The sequence below is a fragment of the Notolepis coatsorum genome (genome assembly GCF_963971535.1).
Source record: "Notolepis coatsorum genome assembly, chromosome: 9".
Lineage (NCBI taxonomy): Eukaryota > Metazoa > Chordata > Actinopteri > Aulopiformes > Paralepididae > Notolepis > Notolepis coatsorum.
Window position 1 is genome coordinate 19,468,921 of NC_140173.1, and position 22,161 is coordinate 19,491,081.

At 40.8% G+C, this 22,161-nt stretch overlaps 1 protein-coding gene across 1 annotated transcript in view; it reads left to right on the forward strand.

Moving 5' to 3' along the window:
- The window catches only part of LOC311234556 (monocarboxylate transporter 12-B-like), a gene marked incomplete at its 3' end in the record, with an annotated part of 90,713 nt that overhangs the window by 17,827 nt on the left and 50,725 nt on the right, over window positions 1–22,161 (forward strand). The window contains exon 2 of the mRNA XM_084321805.1: window positions 8,615–8,784. Within this exon, the coding sequence (XP_084177931.1) occupies window positions 8,648–8,784 (137 nt within the window). The 5' untranslated portion in view covers window positions 8,615–8,647. The remainder of the gene's footprint in view (window positions 1–8,614; window positions 8,785–22,161) is intronic.

Genomic DNA, 22,161 nt, shown 5'->3' on the forward strand with positions numbered 1-22,161 from the left:
AAACAAGATGAAAGTCTTTCTCCAGGGCCCCGTTCCCCGTACCTGGCTAACTGAGTTAGCCGGATAATTTCCAGCATAGCCTGACTTAAGCCAGACCTTTCCATTCCCCGACGCTCGATTGTCTAAATCACCATGACAACAGATCAAAAAGTTTGAGCCTGGTCGGGAGCAGGGTTAAGTTCAGTTAGCTGGATGAACCATGGCCACGCCCCCGCAAAGAAATGCCAGCTCGCTTCCTGAAATATTTCTCACAGTCTAGATCCCATTATACCATTCTGAATTATGTTTTTGTGCTTCGTTTTCCTAGAGGGGGCTTTTGAAATGTATAATAATAGAACTAAATGCTGATAATAAATCATATTGAGCCTATAGATTTACTTTGTCCTAAATAAAATAATGCACGTCATATACGGCGCTCGGAGTCGCGATACACACTGCATGTGGTTATTTTAATAACGGCGCATTGCAAATGTGAATCCCGCTGGGATATTTTTAATGAATGAAACCTATCGGCCGTTTGGCTCTGATTAGTTTCATATATTCTCCGCTGTAGATTTGCTTAACGGAGCGCCCGGATTGTGTTTCATTCAAGCATAAAATTGAAGTGTCTATGCGTGGATTGTGGTTTTTGTGTGATATTGTAACTGGGATTAAAATGTCTGATGAGATGCGCTGTTTGACGGATTTGAGAAATTGAATGAGCCGTTGACGTCACATTAATGCATTTGAGAATAAAGAGATAAAACTTCATTCAAAAGAAAAATATTCGAAACACGGGTTTCTTGTCCATTGATGGATACACAATGAATATATCCCGTCTGGCACAGTGGTGCAACGGCTAGTGTTTACAACCGGGCGACCCGAGTTCGAAACCCCGCGTTTCCAATATAATTTTTTTGGAATATAATATTAATGATTATACGCAAAAGTAGCCTAGTTTTAAGTTAAAATATTATAAATCTACATGCATTGAGGATGTCATTCTTTATATAGCTCTCAACGTGCACCAAATTGATGTATTTACATTGCAAAAAGAAGAAAATGACTAGAAGAAGGGGGATTCGAACGCGGGTCGTCTGCGTGAAAGGCAAAAGGACAAACCGTCACACCACAGTGCAGATAAGTAAAACATCCACCATACATCAATCAATGGATAAGAGAGCCGTATCCTTATTCTGAAACAGTTGAACTAATTATTTTCGCTAGCAAGATCTCATTTGATTATTCAATCCATAAACCTACTGCCAGCAGGAACGTTTAAAGAAATATAATCTGATTGATTGGGGTAATGAGGGATTTAAAATTAGCCTATAGATTATGCATTTAACTTGTCGGCAAGGCTATTGAGCCGCCTGCAATCGGTTAATAAAGTTTTAAAACAATCAATCAATCAATGCCGTTAGAAGATCAGGATTTCTGCTATCGACACCTGCTGTCTTTTCAAGTTTCAAGTTTCTTTAATAGTTGTCATACAGAAGTACAGAATACTTTCATACAAAATGCTTCTTACTGTTACGCTCCAGAGACTGTGCTAGACAAGATAGTATCAAATAACATAGTATAGCATGTAATTTAGAAGTAGAAAAGTAGAAAATGAGGTCACAGTGTTCAGTATAGACATATGTACAATGTTCGATGCAGAATAGCGTAACTGAGTTACCATATAATATACAATACTATGCAGTGTACTAATGTACAGTACTTTATATAGTGCAAAGCAGAAATGGGATGAGGTACAATTTAGGTACAATTTACAGTAAGGTGTACGAGTTGTAGTGCAATCCTTCATCAATAAATATAAAGTGTGGGGAGTGGGTGCTACAGTGTGTTTGTTTAAAGTGAGTGTGTGCTATAAAGTGTGTGGGGTGGGTGCTACAGTGTGTTTGTTTAAAGTGAGTGTGTGCGTGTGGATGTGTGTGCTATGTGCGTTTGATGGTTGTTGTTGTGTAGTGTTCATTGTTCGTTTAGCAGCCTGATGGCCTGGGGATAGAAGCTTCTTCTGAGTCTTTCTGTGCTCGCCTTGAGACTCCGGTATCGCTTGCCTGACCGCAGCAGTTCAAAGAGGCAGTTGTTCGGGTGACTGGAGTCTTCAACTGAAGCGGCCGCGCGCAATTATCCAGAGTCTCAAGTCTGGTTCGAGTTAACGAGACTGAATCAGCGTTCGAGGAACAGGAAAATCCCGGCTTCAAACATCGGGTTAATTGAATCTGGATAATGGGACTCTTGATCGACTTAGTTGAACCAGGTACGGGGAATAAGGCCCTGGTCTGCATCCCCTTAACAATTGTGTGTATTGAACTGTACTGTACCCATTCTGCAATCTGTTAATTAAAATGTTCAATCAATCAGTATATATTTGTTATTTATTTTTGGTATAGTGCTTAACAAGCATAATTTAATGTTGCCCAGTTGTGGCCTGTTGAGGGGCAATACATATCAAAAGTTCCAAACATCGATTGTGTTTGTATTTGTATGATCCATTCCACTATATAAACATAGTGATTATAATATCTACATACATGGCATTTGATTGGAGGCTAGTCTAACTTTGTCCCACAGCAACATTAAAATAGTTCATATTTGTGTATGTTGTTCATGTAAAAAATGTACTTGAAAGTAACTAGTTACTTTTATAATTTGTAACTGAGTAAGTAATTTAGTTACTTTTTGGAAGAAGTAACTAGTTACTTTTTAAAAGTAACTTGCCCAACACTGGTGTACACAGTACAATATGACAGATTGAATTCACACGGATACATCATAGCTGGTCGTCTGAGGGTTAGCAGAACAATGTCCCGGATCATAGTGCAAATATGAGAGTAGGAGCCATGTAATATTGAGAAGGCTCAAGGGATGAGGCTCAAGGGCTAAAGCTAGCCCTAACTCCAGGCTAAAAATAGGCTGGTGATAATTATGATTCCAAGCCCCGTTTTGGCGTTTTCTGATCAAGCTTGATGTATCAGTGGACCTGTCATGTGTTTTCTGACCCGGCTTGATGTATCAGTGGACCTGTCATGTGTTTTCTGACCCGGCTTGATGTATCAGTGGACCTGTCATGTGTTTTCTGAACAGGCTTGATGTATCAGTGGACCTGTCATGTGTTTTCTGACCCGGCTTGATGTATCAGTGGACCTGTCATGTGTTTTCTGACCCGGCTTGATGTATCAGTGGACCTGTCGTGTGTTTTCTGACCAGGCTTGATGTATCAGTGGACCTGTCATGTGTTTTCTGACCCGGCTTGATGTATCAGTGGACCTGTCATGTGTTTTCTGACCAGGCTTGATGGGAATCAATGACGTCTTGGAAATGTTTAATTGCATTTTAGCCCCTCACTCAGATGGACCATGTAAACCTAGGTGTGTATTAACTCCTCAGTCAGATGGCCTATATACATCTAGGTGTGTATTAACTCCTCAGTCAGATGGCCCATGTAAACCTAGGTGTGTATTAACTCCTCACTCAGATGGCCTATATACATCTAGGTGTGTATTAACTCCTCAGTCAGATGGCCTATATACATCTAGGTGTGTATTAACTCCTCACTCAGATGGCCTATATACATCTAGGTGTGTATTAACTCCTCAGTCAGATGGCCTATATACATCTAGGTGTGTATTAACTCCTCACTCAGATGGCCTATATACATCTAGGTGTGTATTAACTCCTCAGTCAGATGGCCTATATACATCTAGGTGTGTATTAACTCCTCAGTCAGATGGCCTATATACATCTAGGTGTGTATTAACTCCTCAGTCAGATGGCCTATATACATCTAGGTGTGTATTAACTCCTCAGTCAGATGGCCTATATACATCTAGGTGTGTATTAACTCCTCAGTCAGATGGACCATGTAAACCTAGGTGTGCATTTTGTTTGAAACTCGACTGTTGGTTGGATTATAGCAGCACCGCCCAATTTGTGGCCCAAGCTCCCTTTGTTTTGGCCGCCATGGCATTTGACAGGCTCTTGTTTATTCTCCTCTTATTTTATTTTTTTAAACTTTATTTTTTAGCATTTATCGCTTTTCCTGGTCAAACACGACCGACAGATACAGTGAGGGTGAAACGGGAGAGAGAGCAGGGGAAGACATTTGGCAAATGACGGCGGGTTCGGGAATCGAACTCGGGTTAGCCGATCCGCGACGCAGCGCGGTACATGGTGTGCTACTGGAGCGCCCCTCTCCTCTTATTTTTAAAGTGCTGTAAAATCCTGACCATAATGACTACAAAACTTATTTCTGTGCAGCTAAAAGTACATAATCTGAGTTTTACAGCAACATACAGCGCAATGCTACTTCCCTATTTATTTACATACTGTATGTAATTTATGAGGAATTGTAAATTGCTGCTAACAACAAGATGATCTTATTGTACAGGTAGCAGTGATGTGTGTAACAGTCACCTGTAATGAACCTGAGACAGTTATCAGTGATGGTGTAACAATCACCTGTAGGGGTGGAACGGTTCACAAAACCCACGGTTCGGTTCGTATCACGGTTTTCGGTTCGGTTCGGTATACGTTGTTTTTTATTTAAAAAAAATGTAACACTCCAAAAATACCATACATCAGCATAAGATATATAGCCTAAAAATAATCAAATTTTTCAGTTATTCTCAAGGACGTAGTCATGCAAAAACTGAAAGAATGAGGCATTTTGACGGTGACCGGTTAGAGGTTTTGGTACAAGAGGGGAGGCATTGCTGATTTAAACATGCTTCTCATTTATTTGGTAAAAAAAAAAGTTTACAGCGGTTTGCCTTAAATAATGTTTGGCACACAAAGACCGAACTGATTGAAAAATATAGGCAACATTTGTCAAAGTATTAACTTTGCAAACAAACAAAATAATTAAACCTTTCTATTTTTGTGGCCACATTATACATTTAGACAAAGGCCATCAACATAAAGTATGCATATGCTCAAGTACCAGCAATAGACTTTCTTATCAAAAAGGAAAAGTCACTGTGTTATTTAAAATAAATAAATCATGTGTACTAAATATATATTAACTTTTTAATTGCATGAAACATTATGAAGTATTCTCTTATGCCGCTTTTCACTGCATGGTACCTCGACTCAACTTGCTTTTGCTTTTTGAGCGTCTTGGTAGCCGTATTTAAAGTGACGTCACACGAGGAAGTAAATAGTCAACAGTAACACAGCGTTGGAACCTGGAGAAGCCCTGGGCCCAGCCCGTTCCCCGTACCTGGCTAACTGAGTTAGCCGGATAATTTCCAGCATAGCCTGACTTAAGCCGGACCTTTCTGTTCCCCGACGCTCGATTGTCTAAATCACCATGACAACAGATCAAAAAGTTTGAGCCTGGTCGAGAGCAGGGTTAAATTCAGTTAGCTGGATGAACCATGGCCACGCCCCCGCAAAGAAATGCCAGCTCGCTTCCTGAAATGATTCTCACAGTCTAGATCTGCATTATACCATTCTGAATTATGTTTCTGTGCTTCGTTTTCCTAGAGGGGGCTTTTGAAATGTATAATAATAGAACTAAATGCTGATAATAAATCATATTCAGCCTATAGATTTACTTTGTCCTAAATAAAATAATGCACGTCATATACGGCGCTCGGAGTGCGATACACGCTGCATGTGGTTATTTTAATAACGGCGCATTGCAAATGTGAATCCCGCAGGGATATTTTTAATGAATGAAATCGGCCGTTTGGCTCTGATTAGTTTCATATATTCTCCACTGTAGATTTGCTTAACGGAGCGCCCGGATTGTGTTTCATTCAAGCATAAAATTTGTGTCTATGCATGGATTGTGGTTTTTGTGGATTATGAATTACGAGGACTCTGAGGATTGTTGAATTGTATCATCACTCACACGTTATTGTGATATTGTAACTGGGATTAAAATGTCTGATGAGATGCGCTGTTTGACGGATTTGAGAAATTGAATGAGCCGTTGACGTCACATTAATGCATTTGAGAATAAAGAGATAAAACTTCATTCAAAAGAAAAATATTCGAAACACGGGTCGCATTGATGGATACACAATGGATATATCCCGTCTGGCACAGTGGTGCAATGGCCAGTGTTCGCTCCTGGCAAGCGGGCGACCCGAGTTCGAGACCCTGCGTTTCCAATATAATTTTTTTGGAATATAATATTAATGATTATACGCAAAAGTAGCCTAGTTTTAAGTTAAAATATTATAAATCTACATGCATTGAGGATGTCATTCTTTATATAGCTCTCAACGTGCACCAAATTGAATTATTCCTACATTGCAAAAAGAAGAAAATGACTAGAAGAAGGGGGATTCGAACGCGGGTCGTCTGCGTGAAAGTCAAAACGACAAACCGTCACACCACAGTGCAGATAAGTAAAACATCCACCATACATCAATCAATGGGTAAGAGAGCCGTATCCTTATTCTGAAACAGTTGAATTAATTATTTTCGCTAGCAAGATCTCATTTGATTATCCATTCCATAAACCTACTGCCAGCAGGCAAGTTTAAAGAAATATAATCTGATTGATTGGGGTAATGAGGGACTTAAAATTAGCCTATAGATTATGCATTTAACTTTTCGTCGAGGCTATTGAGCCGTACTGCAATCTGTTAATAAAGTTTTAAATCAATTAATCAATCAATGCCGTTAGAAAATCAGGATTTCTGCTATCGATACTTGCTGGCTTTTCAACTGAAGCGGCCGCGCGCACTTATCCTGGGTCTCAAGTCTGGTTCGAGTTAACGAGACTGAATCCACCTTCGAGGAACAGGAAAATCCCGGCTTCAAACATCGGGTTAATTGAATCTGGATAATGGGTCTCTTGATCGACTTAGTTGAACCAGGTACGGGGAATAGGGCCCTGGAGTTCAAAACGTTTAATCCTGATCAGATCAGATTTGGATTGTGGCTAGTTCAAAACCAAAAAACAGGATCAGGATCACTTTGATATCCGATCAGATCAGGAAATCAAATCCAAGCTTTAATCTGGATCAAATCTTCAAAACGGGTATTTCAAACCGCAGGATTGAAATTATCTTGATCCCACCAGAGGGGTGGATTTCCAGTGGATTACCAGAGCAAAATGTACTATACAATTTATTTAAAAATATGTTTCAATATAAATAAGATGGCATTTTGTTAACTGAAATAATACACAATTCTTAGCCTTCATGGCAAATACATTTTATTTTTGGTCACATTAATGGTGGCCTATTTTGTTTTCAACCAAATGCTGATGACATAAATGTTTATGCTCATAAAACTATCACAACAAAGATTGTCAATCACAAATGTAATTTAGATTAAAGAAAAAATATCTTCAACAAAAAAAAGTCCATCTGTCATCACCTTCAGCAAACAGAAATCTCACTTAGAATTCAGCTCCTCAAAGCACGTCTGGATGATCCAGCTGCCTTTGAATGAATGTTTTGTTGTTGTTACCCTGGTGGGAGTATTTTTTTTTATTACAATTCCATTATGATTTGATGTCCTTTATGTATTTAACAATATAATTAGACATTATAGATGTCTCTGCAATGTGGTCCTTGTCTTCCTTTTTTCCCATATCCAGGGTAGGATTAAAGCACTGATATTCAGGATCTAGTCATCTTGAAAAGTCTGAATCTGGATCAGGGTGATCCTATCCTGGATTGCTTTGAAATACCGGGACAAAATCTGGCCGAGTTGTCTGATCCTGGATCACAAAAAATCTGGATTTTTTTTCTTTTTTTTTTAACTTTTTTTTTTAATTCAACAAACATGAACATGTTCACGTCTTAAACTCATACTGAGGCCTTAGTTTTGGTTTTAATTTGCATATCATCATTCATTAATTTATTGTCACACAGAGCAGAAGAATTTTGCCAAAACAAACGCATTTCCTTTGATTTAATTATACATCAATGAATGTGTATGCATGTGAATGAATGTTGGTGGTGGTCGGAGGGGCCGTAGGCGATGATTATTCGCCACGCTTCCGTGAGTCTGCCTCAGGGCAGCTCATGCTGCAATTGTAGCTTACCACCACCGGTATGACTGTGTATGAACGAATAATGGACTCTGTGAAGCGCTCTGGGTGTCACGAAGAGCGCTATATAAATCCAAGCCATTATTATTATTATTATTATTATTATTATTATTATTATTATTATTATTATTATTATTATTATTATTATTATTATTATTATTATTATTATTATTATTATTATTATTATTATTATTATTATTATTATTATTATTATTATTATTATTATTATTATTATTATTATCAAATGATTTATGTCAAGGATGAGGGACATCCACTAGTTGCAGAACTTGCAGTCACCTGATTTTTACAGACGATGGCGCCATTGCTCTCATGAAGCAGCAGGCTGGAGGCGGAGTTTTTAGATTACTCCGGTTGCAATGCCTCGCTTGAATGAAGTTAACTTTTCACCTGGATAACGTCAACATTCAGGGTGAATGTAATGTGAGAAATTGGGATGGGAGAATTTTTTTTTTTTTTCAATAATTTTTTTTTATCGGATCAGGAAAGATCGGTATCGATAGATACTCAAAATCACATGATCGGGATCGGATCGGGAGCAAAAAAATTTGATCGGGACATCCCTATCTGTAACCCCTCTCGGTATGTTCTCAGACAGAAAAACGGAGACCGTGAGCGAGTGGAGAGATGGCCGGGACACTGGAACGAAAGGCCAGGGCAGGACGGAGGACGGAGGAGGACGTGGCCCCACCTGACGGAGGCTGGGGCTGGATGATCGTTGTCGGCTGCTTCATCACCACCATCTGCACGCGTGCGGTCACCAGGTAAATGGGAAGTGTGTGTGTGTGTGTGTGTGTGTGTGTGTGTGTGTGTGTGTGTGTGTGTGTGTGTGTGTGTGTGTGTGTGTGTGTGTGTGTGTGTGTGTGTGTGTGTGTGTGTGTGTGTGTGTGTGTGTGTGTGTGTGTGTGTGTGTGTGTGTGTGTGTGTGTGTGTGTGTGTGTGTGTGTGTGTGTGTGTGTGTGTGTGTGTGTGTGTGTGTGTGTGTGTGTGTGTGTGTGTGTGTGCGCGCAAGAGAGAAAAATACAGCAGACGGGTGTGGTATTCAGTGACTGGTGAGAGAGAGAGAGAGAGAAGAGAGAGAGAGATGAAGGTGAGAGAGAGAGAGCAATAGAATAGAGAAGTGGGAGAGAGGAGAGAGAGATAATATATATTATACAACGGCATGCAAATTTCTCGATTCTGATTGGCTGAAACAGTCATTTTACACGTGTTTATTCTTCACAATTCCACGCTGCTGGCCCAGGACCCGCCCATAACCGAATCACATCACATCACTCCGCCGGATCACAAGATGCCGGACAATAATTTAACAAATGGATATGTTGATAACGACTAAACGACTAAATATCAAGCGATTCTGTCACAGCGAATGTCTTAGTGCTTTAAACAATGTTGGATGATGTAATTGATGGGTCTTGAATCATTCTGTAACAAAAGAAAAATCGCGGATTGATTGATTGATTAATTTTCAATTTTATTTTCAATTTCTTTTTCCTTTCGACTGTCAGCGCTCGCTCTAGTCTCCACCCACCGCCACACACCCCCCCACATCCCCCCCCCACACACACACACACACACACGCACACACACACACACACACACACACACGCACACACACACACACACTCTGCCTGCAACGCGTGGGATAGTCAGACTGAGAGAGAGCTGGGTGCTGCGCTGTTCTAAGTGAGCATGGCCTATTGAGTTGATTGATTGCTAATTTTATTACTTTACGCTTGGTTTCCAACTGGTTAAGTTTAGGCCCTCTACAGTAGGTTTAAAAAAATAAATAAAAAAATAGGGCGAATAAAACGTTTTTTTCCTATAGGGCAAAGAAAACTTTTTAATTTGTTTTACCTACTTTCTATAGAAGCATCTAAGAATGAAGTTCTATGGAAAGTAGGTCTGCATTCCCTTAACAATTGTGTGTATTGAGCCGTACTGTATTGTACCCATTCTGCATCTGGTAATACAATTTTCAATCAATCATTCCAATAATACACAGTTGGATGTGTTAGTTGGTTGGATGCACTTCAAGCTGCTTCCACATGAGGCAACTTCTCTCAATCATTCCAATAATACACAGTTGGATGTGTTAGTTGGTTGGATGCACTTCCGATCTGCTTCCACATGGAGGCAAATTGTCTTTTTTGTAGTTGTGGGAACTACTTTTTCTGGCGGATGGTTTTTTCAATAAATCTTCGATTAATGTGTGTTTATTGTATAGAAATAAGGTTGGATGAATGTGGCAGTTGTATAAAAGCTTTACACCACTTGCAGTCGTGATTTGTGAACAATAAACCATGCCTAGGGGGGTCTAACGACCACCCCTAGGCATGGTTTATTGTTCACAAACCACTCCTGCGCGTGATGTAATGCTTAATTATATATGTCAAAAATATTACAATTTGTTTTGTTCGCAGATGGCACAAATTTTCACTGTTCTGGATACGATTTAAACGAGTTATATTGAACATGAAATGACAACTATAAAAATGGTTTGATGTAAACAAGTTATCGTTAAATCTGAAAAAAACTAAATTTATGATTTTCTGTAATCGACAAAAGGACGACAAGTTGGTAGTATCAATAGATGGCGTGGCTATTGAAAGAGTGTCAGAGTTTAGATTTTTGGGTGTAATAATGGATGACAAACTAACATGGAAATCCCACATAGCACACGTTAAAAAAAAGATGTCTAACAGTATTTTTGTTTTAAATAAAGTGAGACGTGTTAAAATATGATGCAATGCAAATACTATATTGCTCACTTATCTCACCATACCTTAGTTATTGTGCTGAAGTATGGGGAAATACATATATGACTACCATAAAATCATAATACACATTACAGAAGAGAGCGGTATCATGCATAATGTCGAATATAGAGAACACACTCAGATTGAGGGTATTGAAACTTGAAGAGATAGTGAAACTACAGACGTTATTATTTATGTTTAGGGCAAAAAGCTATTTGCTGCCAGTTAATTTACAAAATAAGTTTGTATGTAGTTCAGAAAGTGGGGATAGCAGGAGGGAATTTGATTTTAAACATCAGTTTGCACGGACCACTCAGAAGTCCTTCAGGGAATAAAAATGTGGAATTCTCTCCACAATGACCTAAAGGGAGGTAAAAACATTCATCAATTTAAAAAAATGTATAAGATGAAAATAATTAGACAATATGAAGACTACGAAAAGGATTAGACTCTGGAGTTATCTTTTGCTTATCTTTAGCTTTTCTACATGTTTGATTGTTCATTTGTTGCTCGTTTTTGTTCTAGTTGTTTTGTTTTGGATTTGTTTAAATGTGCACTTTAGTGCAAGTAATGGTTGTATGTGCCGACCATCAAATTTACTTTATTTAATTGGATAGGGGGCAGGTATTAATAAGAATTTATTCTTCTTCCTGCTTTTTTCGCTTATGGGTGTATTTGATTATAATAACTAAATGAATTATGGGAATTTGTAATGTACTGTAATACACTACCATGTGTGAAACTAAATAAAATGAAATGAAATATATATTAGTAGTATATATAGAGAAGAGAAGACAATACTTCAGTTAATGGCAGGCTTGGCTTTAACTGGGATGTGCTGAGTGACTAGATGAGCTGGGGTTTGTTAGCTCAGGTTACATAAAGGCATTCACACACACACACACACACACACACACACACACACACACACACACACACACACACACACACACACACACACACACACACACACACACACACACACACACACACACACACACACACACACACACACACACACACACACACACACACACACACACACACACACACACACACACACACACACACACACACACACACAGATAGACAGACATAAACATAGACACATGCACACACATGAACGCATGCACACAAAACAATGTTTGTTCTCATACTGCGGTCTGTCCCACTAAGACCACTTGTCACCATTTCACGTCTCTCAGAGACAGCTTGGTTTGAGTGACTTATCTAGATACTATATCTATAGCTGTACATATCCTACTCTTACTAGTTACGCTGCTGGCCAGTATGACTATACTACCATACTGTCTTTATACCTGTATCACTGTATCATTGTATTATACTACAATTCTGTACATCCATCTGATTAGCACTACACTCAGTAGTACTCATTTGTATATTTTATACCCAGTTTAATCACCCAGGAGTTCAAAATGCTTAATCCCCATCTAATCCGATCAGATTGTAAATCCCATTTTTTGTGATCCACGATCAGACAACTCGGCCAGATTTTGTCCCTGTATTTCAAAGCAATCCAGGATAGGATCACCCTGATCCAGATTTAGACTTTTCAAGATGACTAGATCCTGAATATCAGTGCTTTAATCCTACCGATCTCCATCTAGTGGATATGAAAAATATTACAAGGAAGACAAGAGACCACATTGCAGAGACATCTATAATGTCTAATTATATTGTTAAATACATAAAGGACATAAAATCATAATGGAATTGTAATAAAAAATAAAACTCCCACTAGGGTAACAACAAAAAAACATTCATCCAGGCGTGCTTTGAGGAGCTGCATTCTAAGCTGAGGTTTCAGTTTTTTGTTGAAGATATTTTTTCTTTAATCTAAAATCGAAATTACATTTGTGATCGACAATCTTTGTTGTGATACTTTTATGAGCATAAACATTTATGTCATCAACATTTGGTTGAAAACAAAATAGGCCACAACAAATGTGACCAAAACATTTAAAATAAAATTGATTTGCCATGAAGGCAAATTTTTTTATTATTATTTCAGTTAACAAACTTTGCCATCTTATTTATATTGAAACATATTTTTTAATAAATTATATAGTACATTTGGCTCTGGTAATCCTGTGTTGTCGGTTTGAACTACCCGTTTTGAAGATTTGATCCAGATTAAAGCTTGGATTTTATTTCCTGATCTAATTGGATATCAAAGTCATCCGATTCCTAATCCTGTTTTTTGGTGTTCAACTACCCAAAATACAAAGCTGATCCAATCAGATGGGGATTAAAAGTTTTGAACTCTGGGCCCTGAACATTGTATATTGCTGTTGCACTTTACTGTTACATTTGCACTCTGGTTGGATGCCAAACTCCTTTTCGTTGTACTGTACTTGTGCTGTATGATGACAATACATCTGAATCTAATCTTAACCATTTAGGCGCTTGTTACACTGACTGTTTTTGTGCTCGTTTTTATACGTTTTTTAATTGTGTTTTCCGTTTTGGAGTAGCGCCAAAACTCGCAGACAACAGTCGTAATCTGCACGGAGCCGTTGTTGTGAAAACGCCCATGCGCAGTAGACTGTCAGACTGCAGTGTAACCTACAGCCCGCGCGCAGCACCATGTATATCCCTCCTGTCTGGCTGTCTGTCTCGAGCCCGGGGAGCAGCACCGAGCAGCGGCCGAGGAGCAGCCCGCGCGCAGCACCGTGTATCTCTCCAGTCTGGGCTGTCTGTCTGTCTGTCTGTCTGTCTGTCTCGAGCAGCAGCCCGAGCAGCACCGAGCAGCAGCAGCCCCCATGATTGATTGATTGATTAGTTTATTAACAGATTGCAGAATGGGTACAGTACAGTACAGCTCAATACATACAATTGTTAAGGGGATGCAGACCAGAGAAAGACTTTCGTCTTGTTTACATCAGGGTCCCCCATTTTCAATTCATCATAACATATGACATACATGACATACAGATAGACAGTACTGCTACATCTAGACATTTATGACATACCAGATCTACAAATACAGTACTGTTTGTGATACAAAAAGAGAGTATATACAGTACATTTGAGGGGGAAGAAACTGTACATTGGAGGAGGTTGGGTAGGTGGGGTGGGGGGGGATTGTGTAGGTGGGGGGGAGGGGAGAAACTGTACATTGGAGGTGGTTGGGTGGGTGGGGTGGGGGTAACTGTACATTGACATATCAGATTTGCAAATACAGTACTGTTTGTGATACAAAAGTGTCCAGAAAAAGAGTGTATATACATTTGGCGTAGAAACTGTACATTGGAGGAGGTTGGGTGGGGTGGGGTTGGGTGAGGGCTGTACATTGGAGGTGGGGGGGGGGGTTGGGTAGGGGACACACACACATTTTACACTGTACATTGGAATACTGACAAAGCCTTACTTGGTCATTTACTGTACAACTAGGTTAGGACATTTGTAGGGGCCAGTTTCGAATTGCAGTCTCACGTAGGTGTTTTTTGAGAGTGTTTTTGAAAGTGGGTAGTGATTCACATTCCTTTACAGCTTTAGGTAGGGCGTTCCACATTGATGTGGCATAATTGCGAAACGTGTTTAGTCCCTTGTTTGAGCCGAATCTGGGTTTTACATGATTTGTGGAGCTCCCTCTGGTGTTGTGATCGTGGTATTCACTGACCTTTGGGAAGTATTTTGACATGTACATGGGTACCTTGGTCGCGTAGTGTATCTTGTAGACCAGGCCCATTGCAAGTTGCTGTACTCTGTCGTCTACTCTAAGCCATCATAGGTTGTCAAAGTGGGCAGGGGTGAGGTGGGTTCTAGGAGTTAGGTCAAGCAGTAGTCTGACTAGCTTGTTTTGAGATGTTTGTAATTTGTTTTTTAGTGCCTTTGAGGTGCTTTGGTACCATGAGGTGCAAGCATAGTCGTAGTACCCTTGAATGAGTGCTCCTGCCAGAGTCTTCAGGGTATTCTTGTTTACCAGAGAGGAGATCCGGTACAAGAATTGCGTGCCCCATGCCCCGCGCCCCTCATCTCTCCTGCCTCAAGCAGCACCGAGCATAATGCCATAACGTTATTTTGCGAGCCCAGCTGTCAGAAACTGTACATTGTAAAGTTATGTTATTTCGGGCGTTTTATTCATAATGTTATTTCGCGCGACTGTACATTGTAACATTAACACAGCGCACCCTAACTGCTTGTGTATTCTAGCAGTGTTTTAGAGGTTATTTTGTACAGTACCTTTATCTGCACTGAAACATACATTTCTACAGTACATGCAGTTGTTGGTAGATAACCGTGATTATGTTTATTTATTTATCTATCTCTCTGTGAGCAAAACCTATTAATATTACATATGTGTTGGCGGAATCGCGTCAATGTTTGTTATGAATAAAACGCCCGAAAGTTACAAAGTAGCCTACAGTTGACAGCTGGGCTGTGTTAACATTACAATCCACAGTCCCGTGAAATAATGTTATGAATGCCCGAAATAACATAATGTTACAAAGTACAGTTGACAGCTGGGCTGTGTTAATGTTACAATGTACAGTCCCGCGAAATAACGTTATGAATGCCCGAAATAACATAACATCACAAAGTACAGGTCCAGCTCAGTATGATGTCATAATCAAACATTCTAGAACATTTGTGTATCTATTCAACAATTCTCTCACAGCTGAGTGTGGATGACAGCGGGGACGAGGGAGAGTAACTACCTCCCTGCGCATGCTCAGTGCTGAATTCGAGACGAGATCCGTTGTGGTCTGACCAAGCCTCGTTCTGACAAAACGAAAGTACTCGGGTTGCAAACGTATGTCTCACTTGGCTACCGTTGCGTTGCGATCTGGAGAAACCGAAAACGAAACTAAGGTGTAACCGTAGCCTTAAAGTCTCTCTGGGACAGCTTGGTTTGAGTGACATCAATTAAATGCAGTTTGGTCCTCGTAGTGGAAACCACAGTAGCTCAGGATGGTCTCTGGTGCACCTGTTTCTGTAGCCATCAACATTTAAGGCGAGACAGTATCCCCTAATAGGCAAAACAAATATTTGAATATATATCACTATGAAACTTTCCCAGTTTGTTATGTACATATAAACTAAGAAAAAAATATATTGCAGGTTTTCAGAATTGTATGATTATATATGCAAATGAGGCAGTTCCCTATTAACCTCTTCCACCCGTGCGGTCCATCGGCGGACCGCAAATGACATCATGGCATAAATCAATCTCTCCAGACTGTTTGACAAAAGTATCATTTTATTTTTCAAACGTATTCAAGTATAAACATCATAACCATGTCACAACAGCAGTTATAATGTATATTATCATCAATATGTTAGTTTACCAATAGGGTAAAGTGTTATTAGATAGATTTTTGTTTTCGTGTAGTTTAGTTCGCGAAAGTCGACCATTTTGGAAAGTCTTTACGTCGGGAATTGTAGTTTTTTTGCGGCCATTTTGAAGATGACACCGACAGCTTTCGATGAGCGTTGGAATATTTCCGAACGACACTTCCCAAAGGCCTCTATGGGGTTTCAAGCAAATTACTTCTGTAGGCCTATGCATTTTTTTTTAATATCTCTTATTACTCGGGATAATAAACCACAAAACTTAACATTATTGGTATATATTGAAGCACAGTTAGTTTCTCTTCCCTATTTTTAGCATGTAGCAACAATTAGATTTGAAATTAGTTTCAAAATGGTGCCACCCTGGAAAAAATAAAAAAGCTACTGTACATACAGTAGATTTAATGATCTGTTCTTATGTACGCCTGTGATACTAAATCCAAATTGAACTCGGGCATTTGAAATATAAGATTTGGCACAATCCATAAATGTGCGAATTGGCTATAATAAGGTAATTTATAAGCCTGCTATTCTATAATAATATTTCAAATTGCATTGGTCCGGATGGGAGAATTCAGTACTGTATCTACAAAACCTTCTCTTTAATCATCTTCCCTTTATTCATTTCCTTAGATCTTTTGTACACATGATCTCAAGAAGGTACTGGACGAGATCAGTGGCAGTTAGCCAGCATGGTGTTATTCACTGTATAGATGCAAAGAAAAATCATAATTCATATTCTCATTTGTTTCATCACAATTTAAGCAAGCCTAGTAATAGACACAATATTTTTGACACTGGGAATACATTCACTGAGGTCCATAGATGTCTCTAGATACCAAGAATATGCTAATGGTGTGTGTAGGTACTAGGGAAATGGAGTTCCATGTCTTTGTGTGTAAGTAAAATGCATAAAAACTAGTTTTTCAGAAAACAACCTCAAAGTTCTGTATTGTAATTGTGATCTATGGACACAATCAGACAAAATTAAGTAAAATAAACAACTAATTGTCTGTTTTCGATATTGTATTGCCACTAGTTTGAAATAAGACACAAAATATAACAAAATCTCTATCGTCGAAAAAAAGCAAAAAGGCAATTTTGGGGGTACTGTCTCGCCTTAAGCGTTCCTAACTCTCTGGTTGGTGTAGGTAGTGTTCCTAACTCTCTGGTTGGTGTAGGTAGTGTTCCTAACTCTCTGGTTGGTGTAGGTAGTGTTCTTAACTCTCTGGTTGGTGTAGGTAGTGTTCCTAACTCTCTGGTTGGTGTAGGTAGTGTTCTTAACTCTCTGGTTGGTGTAGGTAGTGTTCCTAACTCTCTGGTTGGTGTAGGTAGTGTTCCTAACTCTCTGGTTGGTGTAGGTAGTGTTCCTAACTCTCTGGTTGGTGTAGGTAGTGTTCCTAACTCTCTGGTTGGTGTAGGTAGTGTTCCTAACTCTCTGGTTGGTGTAGGTAGTGTTCCTAACTCTCTGGTTGGTGTAGGTAGTGTTCCTAACTCTCTGGTTGGTGTAGGTAGTGTTCCTAACTCTCTGGTTGGTGTAGGTAGTGTTCTTAACTCTCTGGTTGGTGTAGGTAGTGTTCCTAACTCTCTGGTTGGTGTAGGTAGTGTTCTTAACTCTCTGGTTGGTGTAGGTAGTGTTCCTAACTCTCTGGTTGGTGTAGGTAGTGTTCCTAACTCTCTGGTTGGTGTAGGTAGTGTTCCTAACTCTCTGGTTGGTGTAGGTAGTGTTCCTAACTCTCTGGTTGGTGTAGGTAGTGTTCCTAACTCTCTGGTTGGTGTAGGTAGTGTTCCTAACTCTCTGGTTGGTGTAGGTAGTGTTCCTAACTCTCTGGTTGGTGTAGGTAGTGTTCTTAACTCTCTGGTTGGTGTAGGTAGTGTTCCTAACTCTCTGGTTGGTGTAGGTAGTGTTCCTAACTCTCTGGTTGGTGTAGGTAGTGTTCCTAACTCTCTGGTTGGTGTAGGTAGTGTTCCTAACTCTCTGGTTGGTGTAGGTAGTGTTCCTAACTCTCTGGTTGGTGTAGGTAGTGTTCCTAACTCTCTGGTTGGTGTAGGTAGTGTTCCTAACTCTCTGGGTTGGTGTAGGTAGTGTTCCTAACTCTCTGGTTGGTGTAGGTAGTGTTCCTAACTCTCTGGTTGGTGTAGGTAGTGTTCCTAACTCTCTGGTTGGTGTAGGTAGTGTTCCTAACTCTCTGGTTGGTGTAGGTAGTGTTCCTAACTCTCTGGTTGGTGTAGGTAGTGTTCCTAACTCTCTGGTTGGTGTAGGTAGTGTTCCTAACTCTCTGGTTGGTGTAGGTAGTGTTCCTAGCTCTCTGGGTTGGTGTAGGTAGTGTTCCTAACTCTCTGGTTGGTGTAGGTAGTGTTCCTAACTCTCTGGTTGGTGTAGGTAGTGTTCCTAACTCTCTGGTTGGTGTAGGTAGTGTTCCTAACTCTCTGGTTGGTGTAGGTAGTGTTCCTAACTCTCTGGTTGGTGTAGGTAGTGTTCCTAACTCTCTGGTTGGTGTAGGTAGTGTTCTTAACTCTCTGGTTGGTGTAGGTAGTGTTCCTAACTCTCTGGGTTGGTGTAGGTAGTGTTCTTAACTCTCTGGTTGGTGTAGGTAGTGTTCCTAACTCTCTGGTTGGTGTAGGTAGTGTTCCTAACTCTCTGGTTGGTGTAGGTAGTGTTCTTAACTCTCTGGTTGGTGTAGGTAGTGTTCCTCTCTGGTTGGTGTAGGTAGTGTTCCTAACTCTCTGGTTGGTGTAGGTAGTGTTCCTAACTCTCTGGTTGGTGTAGCTAGTGTTCCTAACTCTCTGGTTGGTGTAGGTAGTGTTCCTCTCTGGTTGGTGTAGGTAGTGTTCCTAACTCTCTGGTTGGTGTAGGTAGTGTTCCTCTCTGGTTGGTGTAGGTAGTGTTCCTAACTCTCTGGTTGGTGTAGGTAGTGTTCCTAACTCTCTGGTTGGTGTAGGTAGTGTTCCTAACTCTCTGGTTGGTGTAGGTAGTGTTCTTAACTCTCTGGTTGGTGTAGGTAGTGTTCCTAACTCTCTGGTTGGTGTAGGTAGTGTTCCTAACTCTCTGGTTGGTGTAGGTAGTGTTCCTAACTCTCTGGTTGGTGTAGGTAGTGTTCCTAACTCTCTGGTTGGTGTAGGTAGTGTTCCTAACTCTCTGGTTGGTGTAGGTAGTGTTCCTAACTCTCTGGTTGGTGTAGGTAGTGTTCTTAACTCTCTGGTTGGTGTAGGTAGTGTTCCTAACTCTCTGGTTGGTGTAGGTAGTGTTCCTAACTCTCTGGGTTGGTGTAGGTAGTGTTCCTAACTCTCTGGTTGGTGTAGGTAGTGTTCCTAACTCTCTGGTTGGTGTAGGTAGTGTTCCTAACTCTCTGGTTGGTGTAGGTAGTGTTCCTAACTCTCTGGTTGGTGTAGGTAGTGTTCCTAACTCTCTGGTTGGTGTAGGTAGTGTTCCTAACTCTCTGGTTGGTGTAGGTAGTGTTCCTAACTCTCTGGTTGGTGTAGGTAGTGTTCCTAACTCTCTGGTTGGTGTAGGTAGTGTTCCTAACTCTCTGGTTGGTGTAGGTAGTGTTCCTAACTCTCTGGTTGGTGTAGGTAGTGTTCCTAACTCTCTGGTTGGTGTAGGTAGTGTTCCTAACTCTCTGGTTGGTGTAGGTAGTGTTCTTAACTCTCTGGTTGGTGTAGGTAGTGTTCCTAACTCTCTGGTTGGTGTAGGTAGTGTTCTTAACTCTCTGGGTTGGTGTAGGTAGTGTTCCTAACTCTCTGGTTGGTGTAGGTAGTGTTCCTAACTCTCTGGGTTGGTGTAGGTAGTGTTCCTAACTCTCTGGTTGGTGTAGGTAGTGTTCCTAACTCTCTGGTTGGTGTAGGTAGTGTTCTTAACTCTCTGGTTGGTGTAGGTAGTGTTCCTAACTCTCTGGTTGGTGTAGGTAGTGTTCCTCTCTGGGTTGGTGTAGGTAGTGTTCCTAACTCTCTGGGTTGGTGTAGGTAGTGTTCCTAACTCTCTGGTTGGTGTAGGTAGTGTTCCTCTCTGGGTTGGTGTAGGTAGTGTTCCTAACTCTCTGGTTGGTGTAGGTAGTGTTCTTAACTCTCTGGTTGGTGTAGGTAGTGTTCTTAACTCTCTGGTTGGTGTAGGTAGTGTTCCTAACTCTCTGGTTGGTGTAGGTAGTGTTCCTAACTCTCTGGTTGGTGTAGGTAGTGTTCCTAACTCTCTGGTTGGTGTAGGTAGTGTTCTTAACTCTCTGGTTGGTGTAGGTAGTGTTCCTAACTCTCTGGTTGGTGTAGGTAGTGTTCCTAACTCTCTGGTTGGTGTAGGTAGTGTTCCTAACTCTCTGGTTGGTGTAGGTAGTGTTCCTAACTCTCTGGTTGGTGTAGGTAGTGTTCCTAACTCTCTGGTTGGTGTAGGTAGTGTTCTTAACTCTCTGGTTGGTGTAGGTAGTGTTCCTAACTCTCTGGTTGGTGTAGGTAGTGTTCCTAACTCTCTGGTTGGTGTAGGTAGTGTTCCTAACTCTCTGGTTGGTGTAGGTAGTGTTCCTAACTCTCTGGTTGGTGTAGGTAGTGTTCCTAACTCTCTGGTTGGTGTAGGTAGTGTTCCTAACTCTCTGGTTGGTGTAGGTAGTGTTCCTAACTCTCTGGTTGGTGTAGGTAGTGTTCCTAACTCTCTGGTTGGTGTAGGTAGTGTTCCTAACTCTCTGGGTTGGTGTAGGTAGTGTTCCTAACTCTCTGGTTGGTGTAGGTAGTGTTCCTAACTCTCTGGTTGGTGTAGGTAGTGTTCCTAACTCTCTGGGTTGGTGTAGGTAGTGTTCCTAACTCTCTGGTTGGTGTAGGTAGTGTTCCTCTCTGGTTGGTGTAGGTAGTGTTCCTAACTCTCTGGTTGGTGTAGGTAGTGTTCCTAACTCTCTGGTTGGTGTAGGTAGTGTTCTTAACTCTCTGGTTGGTGTAGGTAGTGTTCCTAACTCTCTGGTTGGTGTAGGTTGTGTTCCTAACTCTCTGGTTGGTGTAGGTAGTGTTCCTAACTCTCTGGGTTGGTGTAGGTAGTGTTCCTAACTCTCTGGTTGGTGTAGGTTGTGTTCCTAACTCTCTGGTTGGTGTAGGTAGTGTTCCTCTCTGGTTGGTGTAGGTAGTGTTCCTAACTCTCTGGTTGGTGTAGGTAGTGTTCCTAACTCTCTGGTTGGTGTAGGTAGTGTTCCTAACTCTCTGGGTTGGTGTAGGTAGTGTTCCTAACTCTCTGGTTGGTGTAGGTAGTGTTCTTAACTCTCTGGTTGGTGTAGGTAGTGTTCCTAACTCTCTGGTTGGTGTAGGTAGTGTTCCTAACTCTCTGGTTGGTGTAGGTAGTGTTCCTAACTCTCTGGTTGGTGTAGGTAGTGTTCCTAACTCTCTGGTTGGTGTAGGTAGTGTTCCTAACTCTCTGGTTGGTGTAGGTAGTGTTCCTAACTCTCTGGTTGGTGTAGGTAGTGTTCCTAACTCTCTGGTTGGTGTAGGTAGTGTTCTTAACTCTCTGGTTGGTGTAGGTAGTGTTCCTAACTCTCTGGTTGGTGTAGGTAGTGTTCCTAACTCTCTGGTTGGTGTAGGTAGTGTTCCTAACTCTCTGGTTGGTGTAGGTAGTGTTCCTAACTCTCTGGTTGGTGTAGGTAGTGTTCCTAACTCTCTGGGTTGGTGTAGGTAGTGTTCCTAACTCTCTGGTTGGTGTAGGTAGTGTTCCTAACTCTCTGGTTGGTGTAGGTAGTGTTCCTAACTCTCTGGTTGGTGTAGGTAGTGTTCCTAACTCTCTGGTTGGTGTAGGTAGTGTTCCTCTCTGGTTGGTGTAGGTAGTGTTCCTAACTCTCTGGTTGGTGTAGGTAGTGTTCCTAACTCTCTGGTTGGTGTAGGTAGTGTTCCTAACTCTCTGGTTGGTGTAGCTAGTGTTCCTAACTCTCTGGTTGGTGTAGGTAGTGTTCCTAACTCTCTGGTTGGTGTAGGTAGTGTTCTTAACTCTCTGGTTGGTGTAGGTAGTGTTCCTAACTCTCTGGTTGGTGTAGGTAGTGTTCCTAACTCTCTGGTTGGTGTAGGTAGTGTTCCTAACTCTCTGGTTGGTGTAGGTAGTGTTCCTAA